The sequence below is a fragment of the Melozone crissalis genome, unplaced genomic scaffold, assembly GCF_028551555.1.
Source record: "Melozone crissalis strain CALT ecotype California unplaced genomic scaffold, PUWL_Pcris_2 ptg000041l_1, whole genome shotgun sequence".
Taxonomy (NCBI): domain Eukaryota; kingdom Metazoa; phylum Chordata; class Aves; order Passeriformes; family Passerellidae; genus Melozone; species Melozone crissalis.
The window spans coordinates 3,009,081-3,022,410 of record NW_026535819.1 but is presented as its reverse complement, the minus strand read 5'-3'; the positions used below and the strand labels follow the sequence as shown (position 1 = coordinate 3,022,410).

The 13,330-nt window shown below is 53.5% G+C and overlaps 1 protein-coding gene across 2 annotated transcripts in view; it reads left to right on the top strand.

Annotated features, from left to right (window-relative positions):
* The first annotated feature begins 904 nt into the window (after positions 1 to 904).
* OLFM1 (olfactomedin 1) overlaps positions 905 to 13,330 on the top strand; it is a 34,995-nt gene continuing 22,569 nt past the window's right edge. Inside the window, exon 1 of one of the 2 annotated variants that reach the window (XM_054284344.1) lies at positions 905 to 1,459. In XM_054284344.1, coding sequence (XP_054140319.1) covers positions 1,394 to 1,459 — 66 coding nt within the window. In that variant the 5' untranslated portion in view covers positions 905 to 1,393. Of the gene's footprint in view, positions 1,460 to 12,769; positions 13,111 to 13,330 lie in introns of those variants that run through there. The other variant, XM_054284343.1, reaches the window with a different exon arrangement.

The following is a 13,330-nucleotide window of genomic DNA, read 5'->3' as shown; positions in this document are numbered from 1 at the left end:
GATCTCAAGGATGGGGTTCAGGATGGGAATTAAGGACGGGATCTCAAGGATGGGGTTCAGGATGGGAATTAAGGATAGGTTTAAGGATGGGGATAAGGACGGAAACAAGGGTGGGAATTAAGGATGGGGTTCAGGATTAGATTAAGGATAGGGTTAAGGATGGGGATTAGGATGCAGTCCAGAATTGGAATCAAGGATGGGGTTCAGAATGGGGTTTAAGAATGGTATCAAGGATGCTGTTCAGGACAGGATTAAGGATGGGGTTCAGGGTGGAGTTCAGGATGGGGTTAAGGATGGAAATTAAGGATGAGGTTCAGGGTGAGAATTAAGGATAGGGTTGAGGACGGGGATAAGGATGGAAATAGGGATGGGAATTAAAGATGGGGTTCAGGATGGGGTTCAGAGTGGGAATTAAGGATGGGGTTCAGGATGAGATTAAGGATGGGGTTAAGGATGGGGATAAGGATGCTGTTCAGTATGGGAATTAAGGATGAGAATTAAGGATGCAGTTCAGGATGACAGTAAGGATGGGGTTAAGGATGGGAATTAAGGATGCTGTTTAGGATGGCAATAAGGATGGGGTTAAGGATGGGAATTAAGGATGAAGTTCAGAATTGGAATTAAGGATGGTGTTCAGAATGGGGTTAAGGATGGGAATTAAGGATGCTGTTCAGGATAGGAATAAGGATGGGGTTAAGGACGGTTTTAACCCCTTGCTCCCCGCAGGGTCCCCGCAGCCTCAGCCGTGCTCCCGCGCCTGCTTTTCCCCCTCTCCCTTTACCGTGTTTAGTTAAATTTCCCCCGCCTTACTTGATGTCACATCCTGTTCCACAGCCATCCCCTGCTAGTAGCCAGCCCTACCAATTCCTTTCTTTTTCTTTTTTTTTCTTTTTTTTTTTTTTTTTTTTTAATCCCTCTCCTCTCCCCATCACCCCCCTTTTCCAGGCAAACTTTTGGCAATAGCAGAGATAATCGCTGCGTGCTCCGCTGAATTTCTCCTCGCAAATGTCTTTGGAGCAGGGGAGCCATTAAAAAAAAAAAAAAAAAAAATTAAATAAATTACCAGACAGCCAGCACCGAGAGCAGAGGAGAGAAACTGGGATCCCAATAAATATGCAAAGTGAAGGCTCTGCTGAGCAGATTTCTGGCATCGCTTCCCGAGGGTGCTGAGAGCCACCCGCAAAATCAGGCTGGTTTTTTAAATTATTATTTTTGCCGTTTGTCTTTTTTTTTTTTTAATAGCGTTCTGTTGTCTTTTTTTAAATTTTTTTTATATAAATTAAAATATTAATAAGAATAAAGGAGTGAGGAGGCAGCGAGGCTCGGGGACGGCGCAGGGAAGGCTCGCCCGGAGGTGATCTGTATGCGAGCTGCCTAGAACGGGCTGCGAGAGATGCAACCGGCAAGCAAGCTGCTGACCCTCTGCTTCCTCATCCTGATGGGCACAGAACTCACCCAAGTAGGTCCAGCTCTTCCTTTCCCCCCACTCCTCCTCCTCCTCCTCTTCTCCCTTTCTCCCCAACGCCATTTTCTGCTAAACCTCGAGAGCAGCACAGGAACCTGCCGGGGGATGGATGCTGCACCTGCCGGGGGATGGATGCTGCACCTGCCCGGGGATGCTGCACCTGCCCAACCACCCCTTCCCCGGGCATCACCTGTGCCCTGCTCCTCACCTGGGCACGGTCCTCACTGCCCTGGGTGGGATTCGGGCCGTGGGACCCCTGTGGGAAGGGCGGACCCTATGGAGGGTGTTGGTGTCACCTCACCTGGGGGGATGCAGGACCCCTGTGTGGGGTGGAGCTGCTGGCCCAGGTGGCCTCAAGGACCAGGTGGGAGTGCTGTCCCTCCTTGTCACCCCCCCACCCCTCTGGGTGCTGGTGTGGGGGTAGCCGTGCTGCTTTTAGGTGACATTTAAATGTCCCTTGGTGTTGGCATCTGTGACATTCGGGTGGGAGATGGGGGCAGTTTATTTATCCCCACTCTCTCCACTCCACCTGCTGGTTTTTTTGGGTTTTTTTCTGCTGGGATTTTCATGCTTTTCTGTGCTGTCCCAGCCTCTGGGCTGAGTGAGGCGTGGGGTTGTGGGGGGGAGGAAAGGAGGCACCCAAAATCCTTCTCTTGCAAGTGGAATTAAAACTCCATTTGACTTCTTGAGGCTGCCTGGGGAGAGGCAGGCAGGGCGATTGTCTTTTGTTGGTTTTTTTTTTTCACCAGTCACTGAGGAGAGGAAGAAAAAAAAGTAATTGCAAGAGGATGCTCTAGATTGTGGGGTTAATTGTGGTGCTGCCTGGAAGCACAAAAAAAAAAAAAAAAAAAAGGAAAGGAAAGAAAAAGCAGCTATAAATAGGAGGGGAATGGAGGCTTCTTAGTGTAGGAGCAATTAGCAGCTGGGCTCTCATCCTGGATGCTTTATGGAGATGATTTTTCCCTTTCTCCCAGTGACAAAGCTCTCCCTGCCACTGCCCTCCTGCTGAAGTTTGAGCCCCTGGAGCCTTTTTAGCTTTACACCCTGCCAGGATCCCTGGGAGGATGCAAAGCCAAAAGGAGAGCCCAGATCTGCCCCAAATCCCGAGAAAAGCCGAGCAGCCCGGAATGCAGGCAGGGAAAGGGGGGGAATCCGAGCAACCCAGGGGCTGTGGGGATGAGGAGGGGTGGGGAGGAAGGAGCAGAGCAGCCCATTGTGTGTGAGGATGCTGAGGGTGCGCATGCGCCGCGCTGGACAAAGAGCCAGGACCACCAGCACGGCGGATGCTGCCCACCAGGGCACGGCTGGGGGTGGCCTTGGGGACAGGGGGGTGGCAGGAATGTCACCTCAGTGTCCCTTCAGCTTCCATGGGGTCACAGCACAGCCTGGGCAATGGGTGCTGTCGGCTCCTGGCTGGCCTGGGCAGCATCGAGCTGCTCTGGGGGATTTTCCAAGGGAAAATCAAAGGAAAACCAAGGAACAAATAGGGAAAAGCAAAGGAAAACCAAGGGGAAATCAAGAAAAAAACAAGGGGAAAACTAGGGGAAAGCAAGGGAAAACAAAGGAAAAACAAAGGAAAAACAAAGGAAAAGCATAGGAAAACCAAGGGAAAAACAAGGGGAAAATAAGGGAAAAACAAGGGAAAAAATAGGGAAAAACTACAGAAAATCAAGGGAAAACGAAGGAAAAACAGAAGAAAAACCAAGGGAAAAACTTGCGAAAAACGAGGAAAAATCAAGGAAAAACCAAGGGAAAATCAAGGAAAAACCAAGGGAAAATCAAGGAAAAACCAAGGGAAAAATCAAGGGAAAACCAAGGGGAAAACCAAGGGAAAAACTAGGGAAAACAAAGGAAAACCAAGGGAAAACAACGAAAAAACAAAGGAAAACCAAAGAAAAAGAAAGGGAAAAGAAAGGAAAGCCAAGGTTTCTGCCCTGCCTGGCTCTTTTCCCCTCTCCTTGCCTCCTCTGTGACTGCAGCACCTCAACTTTGGCAGCAACTTTCAGTCGTGGTGGGCACAGGGAGCCCAGCAGATCGTGGGCACAGAGCCCTGCCCTGCTGCTGGTCTGAGCCCCTGCTAAAGCCTGGCTTGGCTGGGCCGCCCTGCTGGGGCTGCCCGCAGCCCTGCAGTGCCCACCTGGGCAGGTGCCCTGTGCCCGCTGCCTGGCCTGGCGCTGCAGAGCCCTCCTTGCCCTGGCACAGCTGCAGGTGCCATCCCCAAACCCTCCTGCCAGCCCGGGCACTGCCCAGCTCCGTGCCAGGCTGGGTGTGCCGTGCCCTGCACAGAGCCTGGGCCATGGAGGGGCTGATTGCAGCTTTGCTGCTTGTGCAGGAGCTGCTGCTGTGCCCTCCTGTGCCTCGCTGCAGTGACAGGACAGGCCACAGGGCAGGGAGAGCTGGGGACAGGGCTGGGCACAGAGAGAGATGGGCACTGAGCTGGGGACTGAGATGGGGACTAAGCTGGGCACTGTGCTGGGCATGAGCTGGGCACAGAATGGGGACTGAGCTGCGATAGAGCTGGGCACAGAGTGGGCACAGGCTGGGGACTGAGCTGGGCACAGAGATGGTGACAGAGGTGGGCACTGAGCTGGGCACAGAGTGGGCACTGAGCTGGGGACAGAGCTGGGGATAGGGCTGGGCACAGAGCTGGGCACTGAGCTGGGCATGAGCTGGGGACAGAGATGGGGACTGAGCTGGGATCATATCTGGGCACAGAGCTGGGCACTGAGCTGGGCACAGAGCTGGGCACTGACCTGTGACTGAGCTGGGCACCGAGCTGGGCACCGAGCTGGGCACAGAGCTGGCTCCTGAACGGGGCAGGAGGGGCCAGCCTGGCCTGTCTCTGTGATCCCTGGCTCTCTCTGCAAGGGCCGTGAGCTGCAGCACCCTGGGTGCCCCCCCAGCTGGCAGGGGGGTGCTGGGGGCACAGGGGTGGTGCCAGGCTGGGGCTGCACCCCTGCTCTGCTCAGGGCTCTCACACCTGGCTGGGCTGGGGTGTCCTGAGTGGGACAAGGGGGGAGCTGCCCCCGAACCCCCCCAGGTGTTTGTGCTGTGCCCCCATCCCCTGGCACTGCTGAGGGAGCCCTGCCCGAGGCTCTGGCATTTCCTCTCTCTGAGCCGCTCTGTGCCCGGCCTGGCCTCTCCCCACGGGTCAGCCCCACCCTGGAATGCCCCATTTTGGTTTGGGGTGCTGGCATGGGGGGCAGAGGAGCTCTGGGCACTCTGGGTGGGCACCGAGCCCTGGGCAGGGCCCTGCTGGGCAAAGCCTGTCCTTGTCCTCCCCTTGGGGACACCAGGGCACCTTTCCTGGTGCCCAATTTCTGCTCTGAAGGACCTGCCAGGAGGGCAGAGCTTGGGGCTGGGCTGCCAGCTGCTGTCTGTCTGTCCGTCCGACCTGTCCTTTTGTCCTTTTGCTGGGATATTGCACTGAAAACCTCCTGGAATTCCTCAAAGTTCCCTCAGGAGCTGCACGGTGCTCCCACATCCACAGCCCCAGCAATTCTGGGAGCAACACCTTCCTGATAGGAAACATTTATAGGGCTTCTGCAAAAGGAAAAAAAAACCCTAAAAATATTAATTATATTCCCATTTCTTCATATTCTTCATGTGCCCATTTATTCATGATATACATCCATTCATTATATTCATTATATAATTAATTATATTATATACCCATTTATTCTTTATATTCCTTTATTCATTGTATTCCCATTTCTTCATATTCTTCATTTACCCATTTATTCATTATATACATCAATTCATTACATTTATTATATAATTAATTATATTATATACCCATTTGTTAATTATATTCATTCATTCATTATATTCCCATTTCTTCATATTCTTCATTTACCCATTGATTTTTCCTAAAAGAACCTCCAGTCCCTGTCAGGGCTGTTTGCAGGGGGATGAACCCCTAAAAATATGAATTATCTTCATTTACCCTTGATTTTCCCTAAAAGTCTCTGTCAGGGCTGTTTGCAGGGGAAGGGAGAGGAAAAAAACCCTAAAAATATTCATAATCTTCATTTACTCATTGATTTTCCCTAAAAGTCCCTGCCAGGGCTGTTTGCAGTGCCCAGCCCAGCTCCCTCCTGCCCATGCAGAACTTCCCAGTGCCCACTTTGGTGCCAGGCAGACACGTGGACAGGGGTAGGATTAATCTGCAAATCTGGAACAAGGAGGCAGCTGTCTCACAAAACAATTTGTGCCTTTTCTTGCTTAACTTCGTATGGAACCAATAAAAAAAAACCAAAAACCAGAGGTAATTTCCAGCCCTGGAAATTGTATTTATTGCTGGAGTTATCAGTCCTTGTAATCAGTATTAGCACCACTCGTTAATACAAAGCTAATTACTATCAGAGGCAATTAAGCAGAGCGCTGGGGGAAGCTCTGAGGGGAAAGTGTCACCTGTGCCCTGCTCTGTCCACAAAGGGGACAAGGCTGGGACACCCCAGGAGCGCCCATCTGGGATTTGTGGGGTTTTGGGGTGCCCCAGGCAGGCAGGGAAAGGTGGAACTGGAGAAGCAGAGACACAGGGATGTGCCTTGGTGCCAGCACTTCCCAAATGTGGGGGGACAGCAGCTGGAAATGCTGGTTTTCAATGCTGGTTTTCAATGCTGGTTTTCAATGATGGTTTTTAATGCTGATTTTCAATGCTGATTTTCCTGATTTTTGTGGGCTCTAGCTGTTGGTTGTTCCTGCTCTCCTGGAGCTGAGCCCTGCTGCCACCCTCCAGACTGGCTTTAGCTGCACTCCTGACCCTTTTATTCTGCTCAGGATCCCTTTTTCTGCTCAGGGACCCCTTTTTTCCCTGCTCATAGACCCTTTTCCTGTGCTCAGGATCATTTTCCCCTGCTCAAGACCCGTTTTTCTGCTCAGGATCCTTTTTTTCCCTGCTAAGGGACCCCTTTATTCTGCTCAGGATCCTTTTCCCATGCTCAGGATCCTTTTCCTGTGTTTAAGTCCCCTTTTTCCCTGCTCAGGACCTTTTTTCCCTCCTCAGGAACCCCTTTTATCCTGCTCAGGACCCCCTTTTATTCTGCTCAGCAACCCCTTTTCCCCTCCTCAAGACCCTTTTATCCTTCTCAGGGACCCCTTTTCCCTGTCAGGGACCCCTTTTTCTGCTCAGGGACCCTTTTATTCTGCTCATGAACCCCTTTTCCCTGTCAGGGACACTTTTCCTGTGCTCAGAACCCTTTTCCCCTGGTCAGGATCCTTTTTCCCTGCTCAGGGACCCTTTTCTTGTGCTCAGGATCCTTTTCCCTGCTCATGAATCCCTTTTCCTGTGTTCAGCACCCCTTTTTCCCCACTCAGGGACCCCTTTTTCCCTGCTCAGGACCCTTTTATCCTGCTCAGGACCCCTTTTCCCTGTCAGGGACCCTTTTCTTGTGCTCAGGACCCTTTTTTCCTGCTCAGGACCCTTTTATCCTTCTCAAGGACCCCTTTTCCCTTCCGAGGACTCTTTTCTTGTGCTCAGGATCCCTTTTCCTGCTCAGGGATCCCTTTTATTCTGCTCAGGACCCTTTTCCTGTGCTCAGAACCCTTTTCCTGCTCAAGAACCCCTTTTCCCCTGCTCAGGGCCCTTTTTCCCCATTCCCAGCCCACCCTCCCCATCCTGCAGGGACAATCTCAGGACTGAGCCCGGGGCCAGGAGCAGAGCTGTGCTTGCTGGAAAGCAGCACAGAGAACAATTCCTCTCTGGGAGCTCACTCAGGGGCTGGAGGTGTGTGCCTGACCCAGGGAAACGTGCCCAAAAAATCCTCCAAAAATCAGGAACCTGGGCTGGTTTTGAGGTCTTGGCTCCTGCTGCAGATCCTGGGCTTAATGACAGGAGCAGCTTCAGCTGAGCACAGATTTGGGCACGTGAAGGGGAGGTTTCCTTGCAGAGCTCTTGCTCCCAGAGGAAAGGAGAGGTTCCAGAGGGGTTGTCATGCAGGAGCAGGGAGTGTCCAGAGCTGGGAGTTCATTTCCCAGAGCAGCTTGGTCCCAAAATGTGCCTGGCCCTGGAGTCAGCCACAATTTTCACACAGATTTACCAGGAGCTGGCAGAGATCCTCTTCATCCACTCTTTGAGGCCTTTCCTTTCCTTTCCTTTCCTTTCCTTTCCTTTCCTTTCCTTTCCTTTCCTTTCCTTTCCTTTCCTTTCCTTTCCTTTCCTTTCCTTCCCTTCCCTTCCCTTCCCTTCCCTTCCCTTCCCTCCTTCCCTTTTATTTTCTGTCCATCCCTTCCTTCCCACAATGAGGGGAAAACTTCTGATCAGGATCCATCTCCTGCAGTCATGTTTGTGCAAGTGGTGGCAGCAAAAAAAGTGACAAAAACCAGGCAAAAACATCAGGATATTTGGAATTGTGACCCAAAACTGAAGGGGAACTCAGTGCCATTTCTCATGAGGGACAGCCTGGCATCAGCGTCAGCATCTGGCATCAATCAGGGCACCAGGAGGGGTGGGAAGAGGCACTGGAGGCAGCAAAGCCTCCAAGGGGACCCTTCAGAGCCCCTCCAGCAGTTGCAGAGGGAGGAAAATCCCAATCCAAACTTTTCAGGAGGGAGGAAAATCCCAATCCAGGCTTTTCAGGAGGGAGGAAAATCCCAATCCAAGCTTTTCAGGAGGATCCCTGACATTCCAGAGCCGGGTCCTTGCAGAGAGGACAGACCCCAGAGTAGGTGTGGTTTATTTAAAGCAGGAATTCTCTGGTTTATTTCATGTTAAAATCCCTGATTTTAACAGGGATTGGGTGTGGTTTATTTAATGTTAAAATCCCAGATTTTAACAGGGATTGGGTGTGGTTTATTCAGGGCAGGAATTCTCTGGTTTATTTAATGTTAAAATCCCTGATGTTAACTAACAGGGATTGGGGGTGGTTTATTCAAAGCAGGAATTCTCTGGTTTATTTAATGTTAAAATCCCAGATTTTAACTAACAGGGATTACGTGTGGTTTGTTTAGGGCAGGAATTCTCTGGTTTATTTAATGTTAAAATCCCTGATTTTAACAAGGGATTGGGTGTGGTTTATTCAGAGCAGAAATTATCTGTCCTGCACATCACCTCCAGCAAAATTTGGGAGCGAGAGGAATTTGGGCACTTTTTCTTCTCTGTGTGGTTTATTTAGGGGAGGAATTCTCTGGTTTATTTAATGTTAAAATCCCATATTTTAACAGGGATTGGGTGTGGTTTATTTAATGTTACAATCCCTGATTTTAACTAACAGGGATTGAGTGTGGTTTATTTAGAGCAGAAATCCTCAGTCATGCACATCACCCCAGCAAAATTTGGGAGCGAGAGGAATTTGGGAACTTTTTCCTCTCTGTGTGGTTTAATTAGAGCAGGAATTCTCTGGTGCATTTAATGTTAAACTCCCAGATTTTAACAGGGATCGGGTGTGGTTTATTTAGAGCAGGAATCCTCAGTCCTGCACACCATCCCCATTTGGGAGCGAGAGGAATTCGGGCACTTTTTCTTCTCAGAAGCAGCCAGGAGAGGGAGACAGTGACCGCCGTGTCCCCGCCGTGTCCCCGCCGTGTCCCCGCGCTGCCACCGCCGATTGTCGCCGATTGTCGCACCCCCTGACCCTCGCAGGCTCCTCTGGGCACCGAGCTCTGTGTTCTCCCTCCCTGCAGAGGAATTTTCCTGGCAGCACCTCCTTTGGGAGACCCTGTTCTCTGATTTATCTCGTGTTCCTGCTCCTTCTCTGCCCGGAATGCAGAAAAGAAAAAGGAGAAATCTGAGCTCCACCACTTCAGGGGTTCCTGCTCAGAGACCACTTTTATCCTGCTCAGGTCCCTTTTTCCCTTCTCAAGACCCTTTTCCCCTGCTCAAGGACCCTTTTGCCCTTCTCAGGACCCCTTTTATCTTACTCATGGACCCCTTTTTCCCTTCTCAGGATCCCCTTTTATGCTGCTCAGGATCCTTTTCCCTGCTCAGGACCCCTTTTCCTGCTCAGGGACCCCTTTCCCCCTTCCTGCTCCTGGCAGGTTATTGATGCATTAAGAATTTTCAAAGGTCTTTAATTTAAAATTTTAAATGGTCTGGAAGAACATTTTGATGTCCCTTTCCTTAAATCCATTAATCTAGGCAGCAACAAAGAAAAAAATCCCCCAAAAAGTGCTGCTTTTATTCTTTCATAAACACTGCAAGCAGGAGAGAGAAAGAAAGAAAGAAAATCTCCCAGGATTTCTCTTTTTCCCCCATTATTACAGGCACAGCTCTTCTCTGGGCTTTGCTGGCCCTTTTTGGAGGAGCTTTAATCATGGCAGAGCAGGGAGGGAATGGGAATGAAATCACCTGCCCGCCCTGCTGGGAAATGAGGGCTCAGCCCAGCCGGGATCCAGGCCACAGGAGGGGTTTTTATCCAGAGCAAAGCACAGGAGAGATTCTTAAATTTAAATACTGAAATATCCACAGGATTAATTCTTATATGTGTGTCTGGATTAGACAAATATGAGGGATAAACTTCCCTGACAAACTGTTCCCAAATGGAGATTGAGGTGGTTGGGATGTCAGCACTGGGGTGGGAAATCAGAGGGGCAATCAAGGCCTGAGCACAGCAAAGCACCTGGCAGAGCAGGGATTTGGGATTCCTCCCAAAAGGTGGAACTGTTCCAAGTTTGTGGGGTTTTGGTGGGTTTTTTTTTGTGTGTGTGTGTGTTTTTGGGGGGGTTTGGGTTTGTTTTTTTGGGGTTTTTTTTGCCTGAGGAAGCTGTTCCTGGCCCCCTAGTCTGAAGCAGCTGCTGGATGCTGACCCCACAGGTACCCACAGGTACCCACAGGTGGTACCACAGGTACCCACAGGTACCCACAGGTACCACAGGTGCCACCCTGCACCCCCAGCAGCAGCTTTGCCATGAAGGGGTGAGGATGCCTGGCCTGGGGAAGCTGATTCCATGGAGTGCAGGCAGCTGGTGCTGCCCAGAGCAGGGCACTGTGGGGTTCAGGGGCACAAATCTTCCCTCCCACCTCCAGCAGCCTCACCTGGCTGGAGCTGGGCAGGTGACACACACATGGAGGGAAGGAAGGGCAGGGGTGGGAGTTCAGCTGCTGCTGCCGGGCACACACCAGCTGTGCCAGTGCCCTGCAGTGCCAGGGGTGTGTGACAGGGACAGGATCTGACCTGGCAGCAGCGCTCCTGTTCAACCTCGATTTCCCCACCTGGTGGAACTGCTGAATGTGCTTCGTTGCACAGAGCTGCCAGGTCTGCCTGCAGGATTAATGGGCTGGCCTGCTCCTGCTCCCTCTGCCCAGCTGGCTGTGCTGGGATGAGCGCACACCAAGCGCCACATCCCCAGCAAGGGACAAGGTCCTGGTGAGGTGGGAAAAGTCCTGCTGAGGTGGGACACGGTGCTGCTGAGGTGGGACATGGTCCTGGTGAGGTGGGACAAGGTCCTGATGAGGTAGGACATGGTCCTGGTGAGGTGTGACATGGTTCTGGTGAGCAGGGATTGCATTTTGGGTCTTCCTGCTTCCCTGCTGTGCTCTGCACATCACCCGGGTGCTGGATGTGAGGTGGGTCAAGGTTTTGGGGCAGCAAAACCCCCACCCCGAGCATCCACAGCAGTGGAGCAACAGCTCAGGAGGGGTCGGGTTTGGGGCTGGGCTGGTCGGACTCTGGTGGGAACGTGGTGGCTCCCAGGGCCAGCCCATGGAGCAGCTGAGGCTCCCTGCACCCGTGCCAAGGTTGGGGCTGTGTCACAAAGCAGGGGTGTCGCTTCTGTCCCCTGCAGAGGGACAGGGGGTTCATTTCTGCTTTGCACAGGGAGTTCCGAGGTTCTCTTAGGGAAGGATGCAGAACTGTGGAGCTCTGCTGGTCGGAGATTTGGCTTCTGAAGTCACCAGTGGCTTCGGGACACCTGAGTAGTGACCAAGACCAGGTGACATTGCAGGCTGGCCAGACTGGCTGTGTGCCCTTTGCATCCCTCGGCACCGAATTCGTGCGCGGGGAATGAGGCGGGAGCAGGGCTGGCAGTGAGCTTTGGTTTATCCTTCGTGCTGTCGTGGCGGGACGTGGCGAGGTGACAGTCGGGGGTCTGGGGGATGCTCTGACAGCCCGCCTGGACCTGGGGACCGCAGGGGACCCACAGGGGACCCCCAGCCCGCGGGTCTGTGCGGGTCCCACCGCGGTGAAATGCCCCGGCTCCCCTTGGTCCTGGCACGGCTCCGTGTCCCCGCCGTGTCCCCGCTCTGTCCCCGCGACCACCCAGCGCCGCCGGCCCGCAGCGCCGCCCGCAGCCGCCAGAGGGCGCCACGCGCCGCAGCGGGGGAGCCGCACCCCCAAAATCCTTCAAACCTCCCCCCCAAAATCCCTTCAATCTACCCCCCAAAATCCCTTCCATCTGCTCCTCAAAACCCCTTCCATCTCCGCCCCAAATCCGTTTCATCTCCCCAAAATCCCTTTAACCTCCTCCCCAATTTTCCCTCTCTCCTCATTCCTCTCCCGCCCCCAATTTATCTCCTCAAATCTTCCTCCATCTCCCCAAACCTTTCTCTCCCTTCCCCATGCCTGTTTGCCTCTGCTCAATCTCTCCCCCTCTCCCCAATTCCTTCCTTTCTCCCCAAACCTTTTCTCCCTGATTCTTTTCCCTCTCCCCAGATCTTTTCTCCCCAGATCTTTTCTCCCCATACCTCTTCCCCCTCCCATCCTTCCACTCCCTTCTCCCCAAACCTTTTCTCCTTGATTATTTTACGTCTCCACAAATCTTTTTTCTCTCCTTCCCTCCGCTTCCCCGTCCCATATCTTTCCTCCCCATTTTTCTCCTCTCCTTCCCTTCTCTCCCCCTTCCCCACATCTTTTATCCCCACATCTTTTATCTCTAAATCTTTTCTCCCCAGACCCTTCATCCTCAGACCTTTCATCCCCACATCATTTCTCCCCAGATCTTTTCTCCCCACATCTTTCATTCCATACCTCTTCCCCTTCCCATCTTTCCCCTTCCCTTTCCCCAAACCTCTCCTCCCACTCCCTTCTCCCCAAACCTTTTCTCCCTGATTCTTTTACCTCATCCCAAATCTCTCCTCCCCATATCTTTTCTCCCCAGATCTTTCATCCCCAGATCTTTTCTGCCCAGATCTTTCTTCCCCCTCCCATCCCTCCCCTTTCCCCATCCCTCCCCTCCCACTCCCGTCTCCCCAACCCCTTTCCTCCCCTCCCTCTCCGCTCTCCGCCGTCCCCTCCCTCTCCCCGCTCTCCCACCGCAGTGTCCCCGCCTGGGTGGGCTCTGCCCGCCCCTCCCTCTCCGGTCCCGCCCCGGTTCCGCCTCCGGCTCCGCTCGCTCGGACCGGGGCGCGCCGGGCGGGCGCAGGGAGCCAGCCCCGCTCCGCTCGGGCTGCACAGCGGGCACAGCGCCGGGCAGGGCACAGGAGGAGGAGGAGGAGGAAGAGGAGGAGGACGATGGGGCGGCGGCGAGCGGCGGCGGCGGCGGGGCGGCAGCCCGAAGGCAGCGGCATGGAGCCCGGCGCCGGTGCAGAATGAAGGGTGCCTGCCGCCCCCCCCGCAGACATGTCTGTGCCTTTACTCAAGATTGGAGTCGTCCTCAGCACCATGGCCATGATCACCAACTGGATGTCGCAGACGCTGCCCTCCCTCGTGGGGCTCAACACCACCAAACTCACGGCGGCCACGGGCGGCACCTTGGACCGCAGCACGGGAGTAAGTGCGGGAGGGCTGCGGGGCACGGGGAGGGCTGCCCGGGGCATCCCCGCATCCCGGAGCATCCCGGAGCATCCCCCATCCTGGGGCATGCCAGCCTCCCGGAGCATCCCCGCATCCTGGAGCATCCCGGAGCGTCCCCGCATCCCGGAGCGCCCCTGCGGCCGCTCCCCGCCGCCGCCCAGCCCTCCCCGCCCGGCTGTCACATCTCTCCTCGCCC